Source organism: Acartia tonsa, chromosome 8 (genome assembly GCF_053477335.1).
Source record: "Acartia tonsa isolate MP-2025a chromosome 8, ASM5347733v1, whole genome shotgun sequence".
NCBI classification, from domain to species: Eukaryota; Metazoa; Arthropoda; class Copepoda; order Calanoida; family Acartiidae; genus Acartia; species Acartia tonsa.
In genome coordinates, this window is record NC_137267.1 from 52,060,297 (window position 1) to 52,085,976 (window position 25,680).

The 25,680-nt window shown below is 31.1% G+C and overlaps 1 protein-coding gene across 1 annotated transcript in view; it reads left to right on the forward strand.

The window, feature by feature from the left end:
• LOC145325707 (uncharacterized) overlaps positions 1-10,959 on the forward strand; it is a 28,231-nt gene extending 17,272 nt beyond the window's left edge. The window contains exons 2-4 of the mRNA XM_080168661.1: positions 7,480-7,688; positions 9,252-9,288; positions 10,025-10,959. Of these exons, the coding sequence (XP_080024787.1) occupies positions 7,480-7,688; positions 9,252-9,288; positions 10,025-10,198 (420 nt within the window). The 3' untranslated portion in view covers positions 10,199-10,959. The remainder of the gene's footprint in view (positions 1-7,479; positions 7,689-9,251; positions 9,289-10,024) is intronic.
• Positions 10,960-25,680: the final 14,721 nt, after the last annotated feature.

The window sequence follows — 25,680 nt, forward strand, 5'->3', positions numbered from 1 at the left end:
TTTTTCAATTATTTCTTATTTAGAAAAATCATTAAAATCTACCTTAAACTGTTTTTCATTATAATTAATGCATAAATCCCTTAAAAAAATGTTATTTTATCAGAATTAGTTTTTAAACGTGGAGAAAAGGGCAAAACAAACGTTTTCCCATCGATTTTCTTTTGATTTGCATAATGAAGTGGATCGGTAAAAAATACAAAAATATAGATTTTGATTGAAATATAAGCATTTTACTTTAAAAAGAATCTTTTTCTTTTATCATACGTGTTGCTTTAACAAATAGAAACAATGTACTGTAAAGCTGTACACTTATGGACTACCATAGACAAAATATCTAGGAAAATGTAGATTGCATAATGAAGTGGTTCTGGGTTTAAACAAATAAGGCAGAATCTAGAGGGATAAGATAATAGCCGGTAAATTACAAAATAACCCATGCTGTATATTACAATAAGTGGTTAAAACGTTTGGACACTCAACATACTAGCCAACCAATCAAAATCTAACAAAGGTCTCAAAAGTTGTAAAGACAACAAATACGAAAATATTATTATTAAACTTGGAGACTAGTGCAATAAACAGTCCAATGGCCCCTCCCTCCCTCCTTGCAAATAAGGCAGAGAATGTTTTTTGTTTACATATTTATGTTGAATAAAAGATCTCTGAATGTCATATGATTATTTTATTTTAAATAATATAATTTTTTCACAATTGGCCCTATTTTTTTGCAGTTAAAATTTTCCAAGAGTAATTGTTACATGGATGTAACACCAGATTTCCATGTACTTTGATAAAGTAATACTCGCAGCAGGCTAAAATAGCGATTCCACCCCCTTTACCACATTCCCTCCCCTCCTACTGGATAAACGAACTGACCAATAAGTGATGTCCATATTAGCAAGCTGAATTGGCGAAAATTTTTCCCCTGTCATAATATCCACAAATATTGTATATCCATTATAATTAATGAATGGACATGCCCTAGTTATAGGATAGATTAGTTAACATACTAACATCAAAGCAGGAATCTAAAGGGATAAGACAATGGCCGATAAATTGATATACATCCTAAATGATGATACTCAAAATTACCCCTTCTGTAGCATAAAATTGGTGATTGAAACGTTTGAAAATCAACCGTTAAAACATCAACAAAAGTCCCCAAAGTTGTTCCGATAACAAATAAGAAAATGTTATCATAAAACTTTGGGGACTAGTGTAATCCTGAGCCCAATGTCCTCTCCCTTCCTGCTAATATACCAACATCATTGTGACAAGCATAAAACAACATCTTTATAAATAGAGTTTCTAAGAATGCTTAAAACTCTTTTTTTAGGATAACAGACAGATCAACTCTTTTTCATGGTAAATGGTTATTTATCGCATCGTATTATAGACAGCTTTATGCAGATATTAAAATGAAAAATTATAAGATTTAATATTTTTTTAGCCCCGAAGAGCCGAAGGCCTGGGCTAACAAAATAGTATTAATTTTAAGATTTTTATTTCAATAATAAAAAAAATTGTCTGTAATACGAGGCTATGCATGATTTTTCAACATGGCTGATAACCGGTACTAATCCAGTGGATATTAATCGGTTAGAGAATAAGATTACGTAGGTATTTCTAACATTTCTATATGGTTCCAACCCAGAGAGAGAGAGAGTGGGCAATGGGCTGTTTAATACAAAAGTCCCCAAAGTTTTATAGAAATGATTTCTCATTCGTTGACTTTGGAAACTATAATTAATTGAATTTTTTGTTGGTTTGTTCGTTTATTTGAGTGTCCAAACGTTTTAACCACTAATTGTAATCTACAAAGAGGCAAGTTTGTGTGTCATCATTGGGGATGTATACTAATATAAATTCCATTGTCTTGTCCCTTAAGACCCCTGTATACTTAGACATTTCGAACATATCTGGAGGGTTTCATCCAGTTCTATAAAACTACTGATCTACTACTAAAGAGTATTCATCATTTATTCGCTTGAATAGATAAACAATTGGGTAAAATACAAACATGCTAAAAACTACAATCTACAGTTGACTCAATAAAAATATTAAAAAAGAATATATGTTAAAGTTATGGCAATAAAAAGTAGAACCATTAGAAATTAACTTTATCATAGAAGAAGAAAAGAACTATTGTTAAACCGTTTTACTATCTTTTTAAATATTTTAATAACGCTTTTTATAGTGCCTATAAAAAATGACGTAATACGGTTCTATCGTTAGTCAATTTAAATGTATACTGGCCTCCCATTGGTAATTTGTATTGTATCACGTCATTTTTATAGGCTCTATAAACAGCTGCAAATTTAATAAAATATTGTTTAATTCATTCATTTTGGCAAGTCCTACTACTGTTTTCTATAAAAACAAGGATGACAACATCCATAAAAGCGAAGCACTGAAACGTTAGGACAAACGGACATTAACACTTGTATAGTGTCAGAACTGAATAATCAGAATATAAATGTATAAAGGTCAAAGCAAAATTGTAAGTAAATTTGTTGAAAAACTGCTTGATAAAGGATAATGTTTATGGACATACTTACATTTTTAGGACTTGATTATAGAGTTGCTTCGCCTATAACATTATACTTTGTTGTCCCAGGAATCAGTAAACCAAAAATCAAACCAATCGAATGATTAGATCATATAAAAATTAGTTGTTAAAAATTTTTTAAAAAACTACTAAAGGAATCACTATGCAAAGTTTGAAATCGATGGGACAATTCTAACATTAACGAAAAAAGCTATCCGTTACGGACGTACGGACGTACAGACGGACCGACCCTAATTATAGAAAAGCTTCGCTTTTAAAAATGATTATTAATATCAGCCAGAATAAGCTCTTATTATAAACTGTTATCTTGTTGTTTTGTAAAAATATAAAAACAATTAAGTATTGGTTGGGGAAATGTGTTATTACAGATCATTAATAGACATGCTTGACCTACAATAAAATGAATATCACTCTGGGATCTAAAGGGAAAAGACAATGGCCGATAAATTGATGTACATTCCCAATGATGATACCAAAAATTAACCCTTCTGCATATTAGAATTAATGGTTGAAAGTTTGACACTCAACTTAATAAATCAACCAATCAAAATTCAATAAAAGTCCCGAAAAGCCAACGAATAAGATAATGTTAATATAAACCTTTGGGGACTAGTGTAATAAACAGCCCAATGTCCCCTTACATCTTGATTACCAATACAGTAAACATTATTTGTATAAAGACTGTTTATTACACTATTCCCCAAAGTATTCTAATAATTTTTTTATTCGTGGGCTTTAATGAATTTTAATTGGTTAGTTCACTAAGTTGAAAGGTTGAACGTATCAACCAGTAATTCAAATCTACAGAAGGGGTAAATTTGTGAATCATCATTGGGGATGTACATCAATTTATCCGCCATTGTCTCATCCCTTGATATGATACAAATGATACATCAGAAACATTAAAAACAAATATACAGCAATAGTTTTAGTAATACAGTGTGCTTTTTTTAAGACACTAATCATTCATAGGAGTTAATAATCGATATCTCATTTTCTTAATTGAATTAGGGATCTTTATATTGGAAAATATATTGCATGGTTTATTTCATGGTTTTTAACAAAATGTGCCTTAAAAATCTTATATTTTTCTTAATAAATGAGCCTGTTAGATGTATAGACTTTAAAAGTATATTCAAATAAAAGCATATCTTTTTAGTTATCAAATTCATCTGATTTTTGGAAAAATGATTCCTAGGACAACTATGTACAATATTATAAGCAAGGCATCTTTATATCTAAAAAAAAGTATGTCCTGTTCATAAAGATCCTACACTATACAAGTTTATTTGTTCGTTTGTCCTTCCTTTTGATTTTATGGATGTTGTCATCCTTGTTAAACAGAATTATAATATTGTAGAAGATTTTGTCTTTAAGAAAAGCTAAAATATGTAATACAAAGAACTAATATTGTAATACATAAATATTTGTTTATTTTGAGACAATATAATATAATGTTTGATGGACAGTAATCAAATGCCGTTTCTCGAAGTCATACGCAATGTTGGAAGTGAATTTTAGATCTCAGTTTTAGCGAACTGATTACTTATTTTCTCCATAACACAAAAGTGATGGTTGCAAGATTATCTAATTCCTTTGATATTGCGAAAACTGAGATTTGATATTTGCGTCTGCCTTCCAACATTGCGTATGACTGCGCACGACTTCGAAAAACGGCATTTTATTACTGTCCATCATAATGTCTATTTATATTCATACTTTACAGTAAGGGCGCATAGTGTATAATAAGGCGATTTTTAAGGTGGGGAGTGGATATTGGACTGTAAATTATACTGGTACCCAAAGTTTTCTTATAAGTTGGCTCAAAAACATGGGTTACTTTTGTTGAATTTTGATTGATTGTTTACAAACTATTAGTGTTCAAACTCTTCAACCAATATTTTTAATCTACAGAATGGGTAAAATTGTATATTATTTTTAAGATTGTATATCAAATCAATCCATTATTGTCCTATTCACTTTTAGAGGCTGTACACTAGTCCCCAAAGTTTTATAAAAACTTTTTCTTATTCGATGGCTAACCAACTTTGGGGACTATCATTAAATTTTGATTGATTGGTTCATTAGGTTGAAAGTACTAAACGTAATTTTGTGAATCCTCATTGGGGATGTAAATCAGTTTATCGGCCAATGTCTTATCCCTTTAGATCCCTGAAGGGAAAGAGAAACTAAATAGACCTATCGTTCCAGTGGTTTCTTAGATATACGTGGACAGTCTTGAATTTCCCCCCCCCCCTCAAATAAAAAAATTAACGTTCTTGTCTATATAATATAACTAGAGTTGGCTCGATATAATTATCTCCCTATTGGCTAGTTTTCTATATGCATATCTATTTCTCAATAAATCTATTTTCCTCACCCGGCATTACTATCTAAAAGAAAGTAAATATTTAATAATTTAAATGATTTTTAAAAGATTTTTTTAAATTATATTTTTTTCTTTACATTACCATCACCAAAGGGTTAATGATGATGATTACAATTTTAGTTTAATATTTGAACACACAAAATGTCGCCACAATCGAATTCTTTTAAAACATAGTTTTCTTAAATTTATCATATTATAAATTTAAATTTTCTTTTTTATGATTAGAAATTAAATACATCAATATAAGGTAAATAGCAACATGAAATGAAAAAAATGAATTTATTTTTAATAAAGTAAAATAATGGGTCTTATCGTTCTGGGCAATGAGAGTTTATTATGGATTATTGGAGCACTATGAGTTTTAATCATATATTCCTTGGAAAACTTGAGCTCGTTTATAGACATTTATTTCCTATATAGATCTGACATGGATCTTGAAGCAATTAAGCAGGCCGTTTTGTACATGTTAAAAATTGGAAGATTTCATTAAATAAAAGTAATCGCAAATATACTTAGTAAATAATTACCCCTTCCCCCCCACTAAATGAATTAAAATATTACCCCCCCCCCCCCAACAAAAAAAATACTTGAATACTCGAATGTCATGAAAATGAACTTATATTCACTTTCCACCCCAACCTATTCTTGAATACTTCCTTTTGGATACGCCCTTGTTTACTTGTATACAAAGCTTTTATAGAAACAAAGAAACGGAAAAGATGATAGGGCATCTGAAAAAAAATATTTTACCACCCTTTTTTGTAAATTATTTTTCTTATTCTACTATAATATTATGCATACGTGGATATATTTACAGGGGAAAATTTTTCGTCAATCTCGTATCGTTATTTTAGTCACCTGCAAGTATTAATCTATAATACAAAGTAGAACGATGTTTGTCTGTCTGTTTGTTTGCTGTGTGTCTGTTTGTCTGTTTGTTTGTTTGTAGCGAAGGATCTCGCTAACCGCTGAACCGATCGGGTTCTCCTTTACAGAGTAGCTTCTCATAGGTCCCGGGAAGGTTTATAACTATTTTCTTGGGGAGTGGGCCACCCCCAACCCCCCCAAAAAATTAAAAATACTCCCCCCCTCAAAAAAAAATTTTTCTTCTTAAAACTAAAATTAAAATAGTGGGTTCGAATACCCCCCCCCCCCCATGAAAAAAAAATTCCTCTCCCCAAAGATTTTATTTTATATTTATCTTTTAAAATCTAAATTACGAAAAATTGGTTTGATCAAACCTCTAGAGGCAAAGCCCCTAGAGGCTAGGGACGAAGCCGCTAGTTGATTATAATATATAACTATTTATCTTCAGATGCACTATACCTTATTACCCTAGGAGTGCACATAATATTTTTTCTCGTATTCATTCGAATCCGGTGGATAGGAACCGGTTCTCATCCATACGAAAAAACTATGTCTAGCATCGTATTATATTCAGCTTTCAACGAATTTAAAAATGTACAATCATAAGATAGAAACCAGTTTTTTTAGCCGGTGCCTTCGGCACCTCGGGGCTAAAAAAACTATTTTTAATCTTTTAATTGTACATTCTATATCCGCGGAAAGCCGTTTATAATACGATGCGAGAAATAACTATTACCAGGGAGGGAGGGGACATTTGGCTGTTTATTTACAGTAATTCCCCAAGTTTTATAACCTTTTCTTATTCGTTGGATTAACAACTTTTATTGTCAATAAATTTGATTGTTTGCTTTATAAAGTTGAGTGTCAAAACGTTTTAACCAATAATTAAAATCTACATAAGGGTTAATTTTGTATCATAATTGAGGGAGTACATCAATTTATCGGCCATTGTCGTATCCATTTAGATCCTTGAAGTTTTTGCTGTACACAAAGTCAAGTAGTTAGTCATGTATTCATTTCCTTCAGCATATTTGCACACGAAATGTTACAAACAAAAAAAAACTTTTTTTGGCAAACAATGTTTCTGTATTATATTCATAATCTACAGTAATTCTTAGAATATATTATTTTATTTTGATTCAAGCAACTCAATATAATATTAGCTTAAAATCTTACAAATTCCTAGGTCTTTAAGTCTAGAAAGTGGTCAATTTTATTGCATTTTTTCCTTTAAGTTGTGTGTTAGGGTTAAGTAATGCGCTTATTAAGTCAAAATGTTCTTATTCATGACCAAATGTGTATATATGAAATGTTCATAATTAAAAACAGTTTGACCCAATAAGCTCATTTTGACTAAACACTAATATACAATACTTTACAAAAATAGACACAAAAATGACCCTTTTTAGGAAATAATCCTAATGATCTTATAATTTAAAGGCCATCTTTATATAAAAGTAAGAGATTGTCTGTGAGTTTGTATGTCTGTCTGTACCGTAGGATCCCATTATCCACTGAACAGCAAAAATAAAAGTAGGTCATTTTTTGCGAATTTTCAGTAAAGTTAGGTGTAGGCTTTTAATCAAATGCTCTTATTAAGTCAAATTGTTCTTAATTAACCAAATGTATACTGACCCACTTTGTTTTGTTTTAGTGTCGGAGAAGTCGGGCTGACATGTCTAGTGTTGAATCAATAGCCTCTAGCTACCCCGTTACCTGTAACAACCATTCTATGGCCGCCAGCAGCTACCCTGCCCACTCCAACAACCACTCTATATCCTCTAGCAGCTACCCCGCCCATTCCAACAGCCACTCCATCACCTCAGCGTACAAGAAACAATCGTTAACGAGCTCAGATACAAGGCATTTATATTATGAGTAGCGGCTACGCCCCTAAATTTGAATTTAAAATGTATTCCATTCCAGTGACGTTCTCTAGCGGCATTATAAGATATTTTTTGGGATTTCTTTTCTAGCGGTGATTTCTCTTAGTAGGGTGAAGGTACCCTCCACAAAAATAGTTATAATTCTTCCCAGGATCTATAAGAAGCTACATTGTTACTTGTATTTAGAGATATATCTTACACAAGAGTGGAGGTAACCTTCCACAGAATAGTTAAAATCCTTCCCTGGACAAGGACATATAGACAAATGAGGATGAAACTTTTTTAAGGGTTGTTGGGTTCTCTTAGGGCAATTTCTTTTGTAATAAATACAGAAAAATAGACATAAAGACAGCCTGCTCCATTCATACCAGAATAAAAACGTTTTTCCTTTTGTCACTTCCGAAGAAAATGAATCTAAATTTTATTTAAATTTTCTACCAGTGATTAATCGCTTAGTTATAGAGTACCTATGCTTTGGGCTGTTTATTATACTAGTCCCAAAGTTTTATAATAACGTTTTTTTTATTCGGTGGCTTAACAACTTTGGGAACTTTTATTGAATTTTAATTGGTTGATTCATTAAGTTGAGTGTCCTAATGTTTCAACTTCGTATAGTAGTCTTCAGAAGGGGTATTTTTTATTATCATTGGGGAAATAAATTACTTAATCGGCCATTGTCTTATCTCTTTAGATCCCTGCGCTATGTTACATAAAAACTTTCACCTTGAAATTTTAGATGAAAGTTTTATATGCATAAATGAAAATTACAGAATTATATAAATAATTAAATGGAGCTCTTGTGAAATTCCTATTAAATTAGTTTCAATATTGAATTCTAATTAATTTCTAATATTATAATTTGTTTTAATTATCTCCTCAATGTCTCGTGTATTTCCTGTTGTTACCCAGGGAGGGAAAGGACATTGGGCTGTTTTTTTACACAAGTTACAAAGTTTTATTTTAACTTTGTATTAGTCCTTGGCCTTTGAGGACTTTTGTTTAATTTTGATTGGTTGGTTCAGAAAGTTCAGTGTTCAATAGTTATTCATAGCATCGTATTATAGATACCTTTCTGCGGATATGAAACTGATTAAAACCAGTTTTTTTAGCTAAGAGGTGCAGAAGTTCAAGTCTAACATATCTGGTATTAATTTTATGATTTTTACTTTAATATTCGTGGAAATTTGTCCGTCATACAATGCTATACATACCTTTTTTTGTGCTAATCCAGTGGATATTGATCGGTTTTGAAGCCACACTGGGAAAAATTTTTTGGTACCCCCGTGCGTCCTTCAATTAAAGATTGTTTAATAATGTGAAGTTATGAAACATTAAAACCAACAATATTAAATAACGCTCCTTCTTGGAGGTATCCTACCTAAAAATAGAAAGAAGAACCCTATTTTATCGTTTAGCTAGTAGATAAAACCTTCGCTACGGACAGAAACATTGACATACATCCTATTACGTCCATATAAGTTTTTGTAAATTTAATATTTATCTTCAAAGGTTATTATAATATAAATGAAAATTATATCAGGGAAACCCTTCTTGACGAAAACTACGGAACTTTAGAGGTAAATTTAAAATACTTATATAAAGTCGTAATGTTTTATTTGTCTGCAGCTTAAGATTTCAATAACTGATGAAGTTTTCCATTAAGGAAAACCAAACACATATCCTGTGGTGGTTTTAGACTGTTTTATTTTTAGTTGTAGATGTTGGGATGGTTTAAAGCTTTTTTTCTGCTCTGTGATCTTCGAATACAGAGCCCATTGATGCTAAGGGGGAAGCCGTTTACAACATAATCTAATTCTCCCCAAGAAGTTTTTTTTCAATTAATTTCCAGTATTGCCTTAACACTAATAATTATCCAATGGACTAGAACTGGTTCTAAGTCAGAGTAAAGAATCGTATTACAGGCAATTTTCTACGAATATAAAAAAAAAATGAATTATTGTATCTTTGACTTTACTAAAGCCTTTGACTTTAATGCTAAAGAATATAAGTACTTTAGGAGATTGCATTTTTCAGGGAGGGTTGGGACATTGGGCTGTTTATTAGAATAAACCCCATAGCTTTACAAAAATGGTTTCTTATTCGTTGGCTTAACATCTTAAGATTAAAACCAGTTTTGTTACCCTTGAGGGACCTAAGGCCCGGGCTAACAATACTAGTATTAATTCTATGATTTTCTACTTATATATATATTATAATATAAATACGATGCTATATATGTTTTTCAATATGGCTGAGAACCAGTTCTAATCAGTTTTGAAGCCATACTGAAAAATCATATAAAAATATTTTCAGATAAATCCGCGACACTCTATAGAATTAAAACCCACCAAGGGCGCCAATCCATTCGAAGACAACGCTAACGAAGAAAATACATATGAAACTTTTATCAATATCCACAGTAGTAATATACTCAACAAAAATAAGAAGAAAATTTGTTTTAATCCCTTCACCGAATTGAAGGATTAAATTGCTGTGAAGTATTTAGACGACGATTTTAAAGATTGTAATAGTTATCAATTGTATCGTTTTCCGCGGCTATTAAAATGAAAAAAATATGAGATTAAAACGAGTTTTGTTAGCACTGAGGGGCCGGGGGCCCGGGCTAACAAAACTGTTATTAAATTTATGATTTCTATTTCAATATCCACGGAAGAATGTCTGTAACACGATGCTATACATGACTTTTTAGTATGTCTGAGAACCGGTTCAAATCAAGCAGATATTAATCGGGTTCGAAGTAATACTGGAATTACGTAAACAAGCACAATAAAGATAGTATTTTTTAGTATCAACTTAAAACTTCTGATAAAAAACCTCCTAAAAATATAATGTCATAAACATTTTTACAGTATGGCTTAGAAACTGATTAAAAATCATAAGATTAATAAGATAGCTCGGGACTTCGGCCTCTCGTAAATAACAAAACTGGTTTTAACCGTATAATTTTTCTTTTTAATAGCCGCGGAAAGCTGTCTATAATACGATGCAACAAATAACTATTATTTTAGGGCAAAAAGTCGCAAAAATCTATGATTTCGTCGTCAAAATGCTCAATTTAGAAGCATTTGTTTGTTAACAAAAATTATGGAAAAAAAACTTTATATTTTAATGATATCAAATTCCTTAGATTTTTATAGAAAAACCCCTTTTTACAATAACACTGTAAACAACTTTCCAAATAGAATTTTAAAATTCATTATTTTAGTAAAATAAATTTTTAATGTTAATTTGTAAATAAATTATTTGGTATTTTCTAAATATTTTTGTAAAATATTGAAAGTATAACAATCATTTTTCCTTATAAAGTTTATTCAACAATAAAAAAATGTCTGAAAGAATTAAACTTATATATTGTCAAGAAAAATATTCAAAAAACACTTCTTACCATATTTAAAACAAGGATAACAATATCCATAAAATCGAAGCGAAGAACAAACGAACATTAACATCAACATGTTTTAAATGGGTACACGGAATTTCTGGTAACGATTATATAGTTGAAACGCTTCATAAATCATATCTAATTGTTATAGGAATCATCTTGCAAACTTTAAACATCGATAGGACAATTATAACATGTATAAAATAACGAAAAGATCAACCTAATTAAAGAAAAGCTTCGCTTAAAAAAATAAAATTCTAAATTTTTTAACAAAAAGTTTTTAATTTGATTATTTAATATGAAATGTTGTTCAGTGCATTTGATTTTTTAAAAGCCTTGCAAGAATATTTTAATCATCAAATATTTTAAGAAGCAAAGCTACTCTATAATTATGCCATAACATCTGTTGGAACGTTTGTATTCGTAGTAATGTAACATATTATGACTTTTTAGTCTTTGGCGAAGTTTTTAGATGTCACATATAAGAGAATAGTTAACCCGCGACCGTGGCTCAACACGTAGCGCATCCGCTCGTCGTCGGGAAGGTGATAGGTTCGAATCTCGGGCCGACACCGCGTCATAACTAAAGACGTTAAAAATGGTTCCTACTGCTGCTATGTCAGATGCGCGACATAAATAGTTAGAGTAGGGGGAATGCCTTGGCCCAAAACAGGCGCAACTCGTTACCATGCACAGTTGGAACTTCTCAGACAAAGGTCGTGCATCACAGAGAGTTGGTTGTCTGATGGATGTTACTTAGCCTAATATCCTTGGGTGTTTGGACAGAGAAGGGTGCGTTAGTCATCCTTAGTTCTCCTGGATTGCTGGACCAGGACCTGGACAGTTCATCAAGTCGATAAGGTCCGGTACTGCAATCCCGCCCGTACGAGGTAAAAGAGAATAGTTATTTATAGCATTGTATTATCGACAGCTTTCCGCGGATATTAAATTAAAAATCATAAGATTTAAACCATTTTTATTTTCCCCGAGGGACGGAAGTACAAGCCTAACAAAACTGGTTTTAATTTAATGATTTTTATCTTAATTCTCGTGGAAAATTGTCTGCAATACAGTGCTATACATAATTTTTAGTATGCCGGAGAACCAGTTCTAATCCAGCGGATACTATTAGGTTTCGAAGCCATACTGGAAATGTTGTTTTTACATTGTTGCTGCACTACTTATGAATATGACTATTCCTATGTATAATTTTTTAGTAGCGAAGCTACTCTATAATTAGAAATGTCCGTCCGTCCGTCGGTCAGTCCGTAGTGGTATGGGAGAAATGTGATTTTCTTGGCTGCCATATTTTAGTGAAGATTCCTCTGACATTTGCACATCTATACATTGTTTTGTCCTTCTATCTCGTCGTTCATGATTCATTAGATGTAAATGTTAATTTTTATTTTTATGATTTTCTTGGAGTTTTTGAATATTCTCTCTTTTTTTTCTTTGTTCCCTGTGGAGCAATCACCTAATTCAATATAACCTAACCTAACCTAAAATAACCTATAAAAAGCCATTTTAAAAATACGACGAATCGCCCCTTATGGGGCGATGTTACAAAAGGGACTATTCCCAATATTTGTCTATTTTGCACATTGTCTGTTTGTCCACTTTATGCTTTTTTGTGTTTCGCTACTTATGGATGTTGTCATCCTTAATTATTTTCAAATTTTAAGATTCCAGGGACCAATAGATAATAACTATAGAAATATTTAACTAATATTTAATATATTAAGTAATAGTATTTTTTTAATTTTTAATCTTAAGATAACTATTTCTTTTTATATTACTACTATTCAAGCATAGTTTTTAAAATGTATGTCATTAATTTTTATATCAAAATAATTTCATTGTAAAATTCTAATTTTGTCACAAGTCTAATATTGAAATAAATATGAAAATAATTTATGTTTTAAGCTTGATGTTGGATGCCAAATCGCCTTCATTAAAATATCATTGAAATTTATTTCCTTGAATAGTATGCAGTTTTTCCCAGAGACAGTGGGGACAATATTACAATAGTCCCCAAAGTTTTATATTAACGTTTTCTTTTTCGTTGGCTCACCACCTTTGGGAACTTTTAATAAATTTTAATTGATTGTTTTATTAAGTTGAGTGTCAACCACTATTTGTAATCTATAGAAGGGTTAATTTTGTGTTATGAAATTGGGGATATACGTCAATTTATTGGACATTGTCTTATCCTTAGTTGTTTACCTTATACTATACTAATGACTGTGCCCCTATCATCTAGGGACTATGTATTTGAAGACGAAAACATAGGATAAAACCATCCAGAGACTTTCAAAAAATGAAAAAGTTAATCCAAATAGCCTGAAACCTATCCCTGACCTATGTAAAGCTACCATAGATTGGAGAAATCAATCAGTTCAGTTAATATTGAAACTAATTGTAATCACCAGATGGGGTAATTTTGTGTATCATCATTGGGTATGTACAAAAATTTATCGCTTATTGTCTTGTCCCTGCATATCCTTATTTTTAGTAGCGAAGCTACTTTATAATTTGAAATGTCCGTCTGTCCGTCTTAGTTTGAGGGAGACGTGATTTTCTCGGCTCCTAAAAAAGATAAAAAACTAAATTTTTTTGACAACATTCCCATTATTAAGGAGCACAATTAACTATAAAACATATCAATGGCTTTTTATCAGGTTTTAGACTGTTTTTGTATTTTTCACATTTTTCTCCATATCTTTAAAGTTTAAAATCCGATTTTAAATTTTTTATCAGTTAAAGTATCAAAATTAAATTTCCTGTCGTTTCAAGAAAACATTATTACGGTCAGACTGTCTTTAAGCAAGTTTTATGCTATTTTTGTATTTTTCACATTTTTCTCCTTACCTTTGGTGTTTATGGTCCGATTTCCAAAGTTTTTCAGTTTAGATATTAATAATAAATTTCCTGTCGTTTCAAGAAAACATCAATGGCGGTCAGACTACCATTTTGTAGGTTTTTGGCTATTTTTATATTTTTCACATTTTTCTTTTGGTGTTTATGGTCCTATTTTTAAAATTTTTGTAGTTAAAAATATCAAAATTAAATTTCCCGTTGTTTTGAGCATCCAGTATTTAATTTACTTTGACCGTCAGTCTTTTAGTCATAGTACTGAAATATTAATATTAAGAAATTAAAAACAAATGTTGGAAAGGTTTCGTGATTTTTTTCCTAATATACATGCTTTTGACAACTAATATATAAATTATTATACATATTTTTTGTGCTTCGCTAGTTATGGATGTTGTCATCCTTGTTTGATTACAAAAGAGCAATATAAAATAGATTGAATTCAAAATTTTAGGGAGCAATCAAAAACTCTTCAGTTTTCAGAGCATTTATCATTTACAAATTAATCTAAGAGACAGTGGCCGATAATTGATGTACATCACCAATGATAATACAAAAAGTTATCCCTGCTGTGGATACATTAGTGGTTGAAATGCTTGGACATTTAACTTAATGAACGAATAAGAAAACGTCATTATAAAACTTTGGGGACTATTGTCAAAATCAGCTCAATATCCCCTCCATCTTTGCTAACATTCTAGAGTCTAGTTACAATTAATTTTATTTTTAAAACAAAGTTCAAATAGTATTTTTTTTTGCAGATGGGGGGCTCTTTTTCTTGAGAGAGTTTTTTTCCTAAAATAGTTGTAAAAAATACTTTCTTGGATCTATAAAAAAGCTTCACTGTAAAGGAGTATCACATCGATTCAGCTGTTCTTTCAGGTAAGTTCTTTTATAGTCCAGAACATAAACATCCTGTTACTCTTATATAAATGTTTCTTAACCCTGCGACCCCAGGGAGGAAGGAGACAATGGGCTATTTATTACACTAGTCCCCAAACTTTTATAATAACTTTTTCTTATTCGTTGGCTTAGCATCTTTGGGGACTTTAAATTAGTTTGTTTATTAAGTTCAGTGTCAAAACCATTCAACCAATAATTTTAATCTAGAGAATGGGCAATTATTTGTATCATCATTGGGAATGTACATGAACTTATCGGCCATTGTATTATTCCTGTAGCTCACTGCTGCAATCCTGATTAAATTAGACAAAGAAAAGTATCCTTTCTATCAAAAAGACCCCTCGACATTCAAAATATTGTATTCATTTCAAACTGCCAAAATATTGTTTAAGAAAAATAGTAAGGTTTTTTTACATCTTAAGGGTTAGATATATACTGAACCAATTTAGTTCTCATTTTTAGGGAATATTCATATAGGTCCCAGGGTGGTTTTAATCTATTTTATTTTAGGAATTTTAAGATTTAAGTCTTGTGTGGGTTTTAGGCTATTTTTTAATCTTCGAATACAGATCTTCTAGATGCTAGCGGCATAGCCACTAGTTGTTTAGGATAGTAGCGAAACTGTATCAGTATTTTATGTCTGTCTGTCAGTCTGTAACACTCTAGAAGTCTTTCTCAAATTACTTTTTGAGTTTCTCAATCCTTCAGTCCCCTTTCTTTTCCTTCTATAATAATTACTAGCGGTTGCGCCCCTAGCAACCAGGGGCTCTGTATTCGAATGTCAAGATAAGAAAATAGCCTAAAATCATCCAGGAACCTTACTTGTTTTTTCTTTGAAAAAAGTAAAAAAAAAATTGGGGGGGGGAGATTTTTCTTTTTTGGGGGGGTTGGGGGTGTCCAACCCCCCAATAAAATAACTTAAAACCACCACAGGACCAGTAGTTTATTCCCTGAAGAGCCCATTCGGTTCAGTGGTTACCGAGATCTTAAGCTTCAGACGGACAGACAGACATCGTTCTACTTTGTATTAAAGATATATTTTTATTGGTCGTATTACATGACATTCTAAATAATATTTTGATGTTGAAAGGAACAGAAGAAGAGTGGATGCAGGGAGAAAGAGAAAGTTATCCAATTTTATAAAAGTCAGGGATCTAAAGGGATAAGACAACGGCCGAAAATTGTACATATCAAATGATAATACACAAACTAACCCGGGATCTAAAGGGATAAGACAACTTTAGAAAATTTATTTACATCCCCAATGATAATACATAAACTTCCACCTTCAGTAAATTACAATTAGTGGTTGAACCATTTGGTCAACTCATAGAACCAACCAATCAAAATTCTAGCCGACGAATAAGAAAACGTTATTATCAAACTTTGGGGATAAGAGATCTTTATATAAGAATTAATTATAATTATTATATTTAATTTTACCTCTATCCCAGAATATGAGTGAAAAGTCTAGTTTTGATTGAAATATTTTTAAGAGAACAATACGTTGTCTGGATGTTTACAGGGATGGAGGGGACATTGGGATATTTATTATAAATACTAGTACCCAAAGTTTTATAATAACGTTTTCTTATTTATTGTCTCAACAATTTAGGGAACTTTCATTTATTTTTGATTTGTTTAATCATGAATTTGAGTGACCAAACGTTTAAACCAATAAATGTAATCTACATAAGGGGTAATTTTGTTCTCATAATTGGGGATGTAAATTAATCCACTGGCTCTTGTAATATCACTCAATATCCCTGGGATGTATACAAGGATATGACAATGAACGATATATTTTTGTACATCCCCAATGATGATAATCAAAATTACCTTCTTGATAATAAAAAAAAATATTTACTGAGAAATTTGGATACTTTGAGCCAAAACAAATTGATGAACTTTTTTATAAGACTTTGGGTATCATTTTATTTAAAGTCCAATATCTCAGGGATTTAAAGGGATATGACAATGGCCGATAAATTGATAATCCTCCCAAACGATTATACAGAAAATTATCCCTTCTGTAGATAAAAATTAGCGGTTGAAACGATTGGACACTCAACTCATTGAAACCACCAATGAAAATTTAATACAAGTTGTTAAGCCAACGAATAAGAAAACGTTATTATAAAACTTATGGGACTAGTGTATTAAACAGCCCGAACAGCAGTTGGATGGGGGTCTATAGATTAGATGTACACTTTAAATTGATAATATAAAGAGGTTTTTAAAAGCAAAATAGTAAAATAAATGCTTAGAAAGTTGCTTTGTTTTATCTTGTTTGTAGAAGTTGTTTTAGAGAGGAGATGTAGTTTTTATCCTCAGTATTCTTACAAACTTACAAAAATAGAGATAACCACGAGACATAATGTCCAAATCAGCCAATGGGAAAATGAGTAAGGTACATCCAAGCCATGTCATTGATTCAAACATTTTACAAATTTGAGTACGTAAGATTTCTTTTAAAAATATATAATTTAAAAAGACTCATTTCTTGAAAATAACCCATATAGAACAAAAAATAAACATTAAACAATGGCTTTTGTCTGCTAAAAATCACTTTTAAGTTTGTCGATAGATTAAGTCATATAAACTATCTAGATATATGATATAGATATGTTTATTCTTACAAACTACAAAATATCGAACAAAGGAACTGTATGCAATAGTATTGAGGCAGAAGTGAAATATTGATTTGTCGCAACGTATTATAAAAAATTTTCCCCGGATATTAAAATAAGAATTTTTACCACCAGTTTTATTAGCCCCAAAGGGTCGATGGCACTGGCTAACAAATACGGTATTTTTTCATTTTGATATTCATAAAAAAATATTCTGTAATACGATGCTAAACATGATTTTTCAGTATGGCTGAGAACCAGTTCTAATCCAAAGATATTAATCGGCTTTGAAAATATTAGACTAAGGTGGCTAGGATATATGCTCAGAATGGAACATAATATGATTCCAAAGAATTGCTTTAGATGGAACCCAACTGGAAAAATTAAACAGAGACGACTTTAATAAACCAGTACCATCACCTTTCCATGAGAAACTACACTCTAAAGGAGAACCGAATCGGTTCAGTGGTTAGCGAGATCCTTCAATACACACACGCACAGACATACAGATATCCTTTTACTTAATCATAAGAATATTCTTGTTGGATGTTAAGAACTCTTTTTCTGTGTAAACCTGCAAGTTTATGGAATAGTGCATTGTCTTCCAGATACAAATGCATTTTTAAAAGCGAAGCGTTTCTTTTGTTAAGGTCAGCATATCTGTATGCCTTGCCTTGCTGTATAATTATTCTATTTATCTGATTTTTGTAATAATTATTCCTAGGACACAAAGTAAAAATCGAGGCATCTCTATTATCAAATCCTAAAAATGAAAGTATGTCATTTAACAGTATATCGTATTTTACTAATTTTGTCTCAATCTATAAGCTTTTGTGCTTCGCTGCTTATGGATATTGTCATCCTTGTTGTTTCAAGGTATATTAGGCATTTCCATAAAGCGAATATTATATAAGAAAATACAAGAACATACATACTTCATAGTTGCACCTGCAATGCTGAGCCTTCAGAGCGCAGTGATATGTCAGACATCTACCTGACAATAAAACAGAGAAAATGGAAATGGCTCCAATCGTAGCGCACCCGCTCGTCGTAAGGGAGGTGATAGGTTTTAATCTCAGCTTAACACTGCGTCATTACTGAAGACGTTAAAATTTGTATTTATTTCTGCTATATCAATTGTGCGAATTTATTGTTAGAGTAGAGATAATGCCTTGGCCCAAAATAAGCGCAACTCATTACCATGCACAGTTTTGAATTCCAGACAAAGGTCGTGCAATCAAAGAGTTGGTTGTCTGTTTCGTGTTACTTAACCTAATAACCCAAGTGTTTGTACGGAAAAAGGAGAGATCTAGCTCCATGTATTGTTATCCTTGGTTGTTTTACCTGACGTTATAGAGGGTCCTTGACAGCCCCGCCCGTATGAGGTAATTGTAGTAATGGATGTTATCATCCTTATGTTAATGAGTATGTGGAAAAAAGTTTATAGGCTAAAATAAAATTTGAGATATGCCACAAAGACTAGAGGCCCAGCCAGTTTAGAAATGGATAGTTTATTACATTAGTCCTCAAAGTTTTAGAATATCGTTTTCTTGTTCGTTTGCTTTACAACCTTGGAAACTTTTAATGTATTTTGATTGGTTAGTTTTTAAGCTGAGTGTCTAAACGTTTCAACCACTTATTGTAATTTACCAAAGGGGTAGAATTATGTGTATCATCATTGGGATTGTACATCAGTTTATCATTCATTGTCTTATTCTTGAATCTTCTGGTTAAGGTCACAAAGACTGGGGGCCCAGGCATTAGCTTAGATAAATAGCAATGGAATTATTTTTACTTAGATCATACACAATAAAGTGAAAATTGTTACTGGCTAAAATAACGATCATCCCTATCCATCACCTTTCCTCCTACTGGATGAACGAACTGACCAATAAATAATGTACATGTTAGCAACCTAAATTACCGACAATTTTTACCCTTGTCATAATATCCACGTATAAAGTATATCCATTTATCAAAGCAGTCAAGATTAAATCAAGCAAAATTGGCAGTATTCCCAGCTTTGTCTCGTGTTATCTTCGTATAACATTTTATTAGTACAGTAAAAACCAGGGGGGGAGGGGACATTTGGCTGTTTATTATAATAGTCCCCAAAGTGTTTTAACAACGTTTTCTTATTCGTTGGCTTACCAACTTTGGAACTTTTGATTCATTAGTTTGAGTGCTTAAACGTTAAATCATTGGGGATGTAAAACAATCTATTGGTCATTGTCTTATCCCTTTAGATCCCTGAAAAAAAATTTACATAACTGTAGGTCAACAAGGATAAATAAAATCATAAATATCTAGGCAATATTTTACATTTAAGAACATTTCTCTAGTAAGTCATTCTAACATAGCACATTAATTTTCATAAAAGGATAGGTATTTTTGATAGAAAAAGCAAAAATTTTCCAACAATGGATTTTTTTTACTTGGATCTTACAAGTGATTATTATGTATTTTAATAAAGTGAACACATAGCTGGTTAAAATAACGATTCCTTCCTTCCAAACCTCAGATACCCTCCCCTCCTCTATATGAACGAACTGACCAATAAATGACAGGAAAACCTAAATCATCGACAATTTTTCCCCTGTCATAATATCCACGCATATTCTACATCTATTCTTACAGTTGACTTAACATTGCTAATTGGATTTGGTTGTTTAGTTTTTACAAGATTTACTTGAACTTGTATATAAAAACTACATTTCTCCTCTCGATAAAGCTTATATTTCTTTCTTGTGCATTTCAAACAAAAATAACGATGAAAACTTCCATGCGTAGCGAAACATGGAATAAATGAAAAAACAAACAAAGTGAAATATAGAGAAGGTATTATGATGACGTTTATGTCATTTGATGCATGACCTACAGACGGACCATGTTAATTATAAAGTGGATAATCATGAACACAGTAAAAGTGTCGGACTGATTATGACGTAAAAAAAAATTAGCCAATGAGAGGCCACTAAAAATTTTACCATTGGTCAATAATTGGTCAATAATGGCCTCTCATTGGCTAACTTTTTTTTACGTCATAATCAGTCCGACACTTTTACTGTGTTCGATAATCATTGATAGATGGCTTAATCATGTTAACATAAAAGATATGAAAATTTTCAAAAATAAACTATTTTATAATAGTGAGAAAAAAAAATGTAAGCAGGGCTATTTTTACAGAAACAACATGGGTAAGGTATGAAAACGAAATAAAGTCAATTTGTTTTGGAGACCTGTTAAACACTGATAATGTATGTCTAGATTATAGAAACTTTAACTTAAAAGCTAAGCATAATTTTTAATTCTTATGCCAGTTTTAGTCGACTATTTACAAATTCTTTAACTTTATTTTTTTTTAGTTTTATTTAATAGTTTTTATTGGTCAATATTATATATATTTTTCTTAATAAATCATATTTCAGATTTAATGTTTTTTTTTAGTTTAGTCCTAAAAAAGGTAAATTTTATCTATTAACTTATATATTTTTATATTTTATATATTGTATTTTGTAATTTTCATATTGTATTATATTAAACTATAAAATAAGTATCATATAATTTAATCCTAAATCAACTAAATTTTTGGAAGTTAAAATTTCCGAAGAAAAATTCAATTATTAACAACTTATTATCTGAAAGAAATGAAAAACAAATAACTATTTTTTGTAGCAAAATGTGCACACTTTAAAATCAATTAAAGTGGTTATTCATAATGATATTTTACCTAAACTATTCAGAAGAAAAAATAGTTTTTCTATAAATACATTTATTCTTGAAAGGAAAAATACAAATAGTAAGTGTCAAATTATGAATAAAACACATGGCAATAGTATTTTAGAATAAAACGTTGAATTAAACATTAAGCCTGAAATGGTAATTATTTTCTATAAAATTAAATCTCCTGGTTTTTACAGTGTTAATTAAAAAAATATTTTAGAAATAATCAATTTTATATTTAGGGATTTTTAGGTATATCCTACAAATATGATTTTAAAAAATATTGAATAGTTTAATAACTCTCATAAACCTAACACAATTATCATAGATTCCAAGGACAGAATATCCAAGAAACAGACCAATCCATCCTCCAATCTCATAGATGTAGTCCCAGATGCCATACAAAAGTTTTGAATGAGTAACCAAATTATCCGGCATTGTGTCAAAGTAGAACGTGAAGGTTCTGACGTCTTCACTTCTTTTACCTACTAAATTTCACAATTGAGTTAATAATAACATCAACATTAAAAACTTTAATAAGATTTATCTGCATAGAATTACTCAATTTACTTAACCCATTAGTGCCGAACCGGACATTAAAACCCGGTTCCGAAAAATGGAAAAAAAACCGGTTTCCGGCTCCATAATTGCATCATTCTCAGTATGAATCCCTCCTCTACTACCCTGGCTTTCTTTTCCCCCCGGAGCAGGCAGTTTAGCTTACTTCCGTTTTATGGTATAGCTCAACAAAATTTGAAAATCATGAAATTCAAAATACCCCTTCTAACTTTTTTGTTTTTATAGTAAAGTCGCTGATTTTTTTCGTGAAATCTAATGTTTATTGACAAGTGCATCTATATGTGAATTCGTTTTATTCAAATTATTATTTTTTATATGATTTTTTTATCGTTTTTTTACGCCCTATTATGACCTGGTTCGGCTTGGCCATACATACCCGAAAATTTTAAAACCCGGCTCGGTTTCGGTTTTTATTACCCGGTTTTAACTTTTCAACCAATAAAAATAACAATTAACGTCATTAGTAAGGGTTTGAGCCACCATAATAACCCTAGTAATCTCTATAGGTGTCACCCAATAGTTTTATGATCGTTTTCTGATATGTAACACCCAAATTTTAATGTTCTTTTTTTGTAGTGTGTGTCTTTTAAAACTTCGAGCAACGGGTTTTTTTACCCGAAACGGCGGCACCTATAGCCGAAACACTAAATTTGAAATAAATCGCTTCGTATTATACTTGTAGCTCTTTAGATTACATGAGGTTGTGTAGTTTTCAATTACGGATCGTATCAAATTTATAAAAAGTGTTCATCTCACTTTTGGCGTTAAAAAATTACATTTTTCGATTTTTGGTCAAAATAACCGGGTTTATACAGGTCAACCGGGTTTTAAAACTGGGGGAAAGCACCAAAAACGGGTGTTAATGCCTGGTTGGTATTTATGGCCAAGCCGAACCGGGTTTTTTTGCAACTTTCCTGTGCACGCCACTAGAGCAAAACAAAAAAATACGAATTCCGTTTTGACCATTATAAAGCTTCCCTGAAACTTACAGCTCGATCGGCCCATAAAAGTGGCGCTCGGCACTAATGGGTTAATTGAAAGATAACAACCTGGTAAATTGTAAATCTTTAAGTAATGAAGTTTACAGGGTATCTTGCATACATCATTGTTGATAACTATCTTGGTAATATTCTTCAGAGTCTCAAGATCATTTCTTGTACACACCTTCACTTCAAACAATTCTCTATGGAAGTAAATATCTAAGATACTAATTTATTAGTTAACACATAAGATGGAAAAGTAAGGTAAAAATAACAATTGTAGTAATTTTAGGCTAAATTGTCTTAATGTAAAAGCTAATTTAACTCAAACTCTTGCAATGATTTAAAAATCATACCTCTGTATAGGGTAAGAACATCCAAAAGAAGAATGAAATATTCTTATAATTTCTTTATTTACACATTGCTGATGTATTTCTGAAGAGCAGGGAAAGTGGGGATCATTCAGGATATCATATGATTCAATAAGTACTTTGGCATTTTCATTTGTGTTATCATTGAAATTTAGCTTAAATAAATTGCTAGGATACTTCAGTCTGAACTCATGTAGGTAAAGCATTCCAGGTTGATGAACATATAAATGCAAGTAATTGTCCAATTCCTTGTTGTTTAATTGCCTTACTATTGTTATCCAATCCTTTTCAATATTAGACAAGTAAAATTCTTTGCACATCATTGGATCATCCAAATAAGCAACAAACTCGAAAGTCAAATCTTTCTTGTCTAATATATCAAACTCTTTGTTGTCATATACAGTCAAAATATTTTCTACATTAGTAAGGTTGTGATCATTGAACTTTCCATCAAACTTTCTATTGTAAAAGACTTTGCAGAGCGTAAATGCTAATGGCATATCTTTGCTGTCAATCATTTTCAATGAAGCTGTTGTTGGTCTTTCAACAAATATTTGTATCTTTTCATATAATAACCAGACAACAGAGCCAATACAAAACATATGAAGTGTAATATTAAACACATCTTTTGCTTTCAGTTTAAAAATAAAATATTGAAGATCCAAAAGACTAAAATATATTATCTGGATTATATTCACTGAAAACTTTAAACTAAAATCTTAGTTACCTCAATCCTAGTAGAATACCAACAAGGCCACCAAATTCTCCCAAAAGTGATCCAACTGTGTAGGAGAAATATTCCTAGGTTTAATGAAATATATATTTTAATACAAAAATATCTTTTGTCATATAATCATTTAGTATAATAAATGACAGTAATGATAAAAATATAGTAACCTTTGACATCTTTGTGAACTTTGGAAAAATGAATTCAATCTTAGGTTTTCCAGATTGTGAGTTATCCTTAATTCCAAGACTACCCGTTATATCATATTCCTTTTCATGTTTATCTTCAGTATTAATTTCAACCCTGTCAAGAGAGACTGATTTATCCGCAGATGTCAGCAAGGTATTTTTTGGTGGTTTGCATTTATTTTGAATTTTTAAAATATTTCTAAAAAGATTTAGAGAACTGTTTGAAATGATATCTGTACAATTGTAAGTTTTACGAAAGAAACATTTGTTTAGATCATTCCCTAAAACTTTAGTTCCATAATCTATAACACATTCATCATAGGATTGATACTCTTCTGCATCAAGTTTTAGTTGTCTTTCCATCTTCAGTATTATAGCAGTATGATAAACAAATAAACTATATAAATTTCTCCTTTGAACATTTTCTTTTGTTGCTGGTAATATTAGGTTTTGTTTCTTGTCCCACTCATACAGAAGTTGTCCTGTATTGTGAAAATAAACTTGAACTTCTTCATTGTAGATTAAGGTTAAAGAATCAATTTCTTTAATTTTAGTCATCTGAAATGTATGACAAGCAGCTACTGTTTCATTGTCAATTGGTAGAAATGAAAATAGTGTGGTAAAGTTTTCACCAAGTAAATCAATTTCATTAGAACCAGTGTTTGCTTTTAATGAATCAATAATGTTCCTTGGGTCTGACCATTTCTGCCAAAGTGATTTATTTGTCATCAAAAACATATCATGTGAAACAAATGTATTACTAGTATGATATGGTTTTCCTTCTAAGGTAGTATGGTTTATATACTCAACAACCACACCATAGATCTGAAGAGAGCTGCATATGGTCATACTGAAGTCAGATGTTGTTTCCGCAAAGTTTACTGATGTGCCTCGTGGATATTCCAAAAACTTTTTTACAAGTACGATGAAAATAGTCAGAAGGTAAATTGACATTCCTATCTTAGTGATGATAAGACTCCATTTCATTATTTCTATCTTCCAATTTTTGTAATTCAGCACCAATGTTGATAAGCTTATGACAGATATTCCCAAAAAAATTCCAGCAACAGACCCAAAATATGCTAAAGCAGTAGGAAGAGAATACTCATTTTTGTAAGAAATGAGCTTTGCAAATTTTGGCAACTCAAAAATATAACTTCTTTCATCTTCTGAATCTTTCAGGAACATATTAACATACTGTGGCCTAACTGAAGTTATCAGAAAGTTTGTCTGTTCTTGGTTGTAAATGATTTTCAATTGCAGGCAATACCTCAAATGGTTTTTTATTTGATTTAACTTTGATTTAATTGCTTCTAAACCCTGACCATATTCAATGCAAATAGGTTTATCATTTCCAATATCAAAAGGCAAGGAGCAATTTGTGTTATCCTTTTCAATTATATCAGAACATTCATGATTTTGATCTCTGCACTGTCTACCATAATCCGGAGTAAGTTGTAGAGCAGTTACTTTAACTCTAACCTGAGAGACATATTGAACTGGTTCAAGTTTCATCATGTTTTTTATTGTGCTTTGTACATCTTCATCAAAATGAAAAGCTACATATGCTAAATTTTCTTCTGTAGCTAAAACA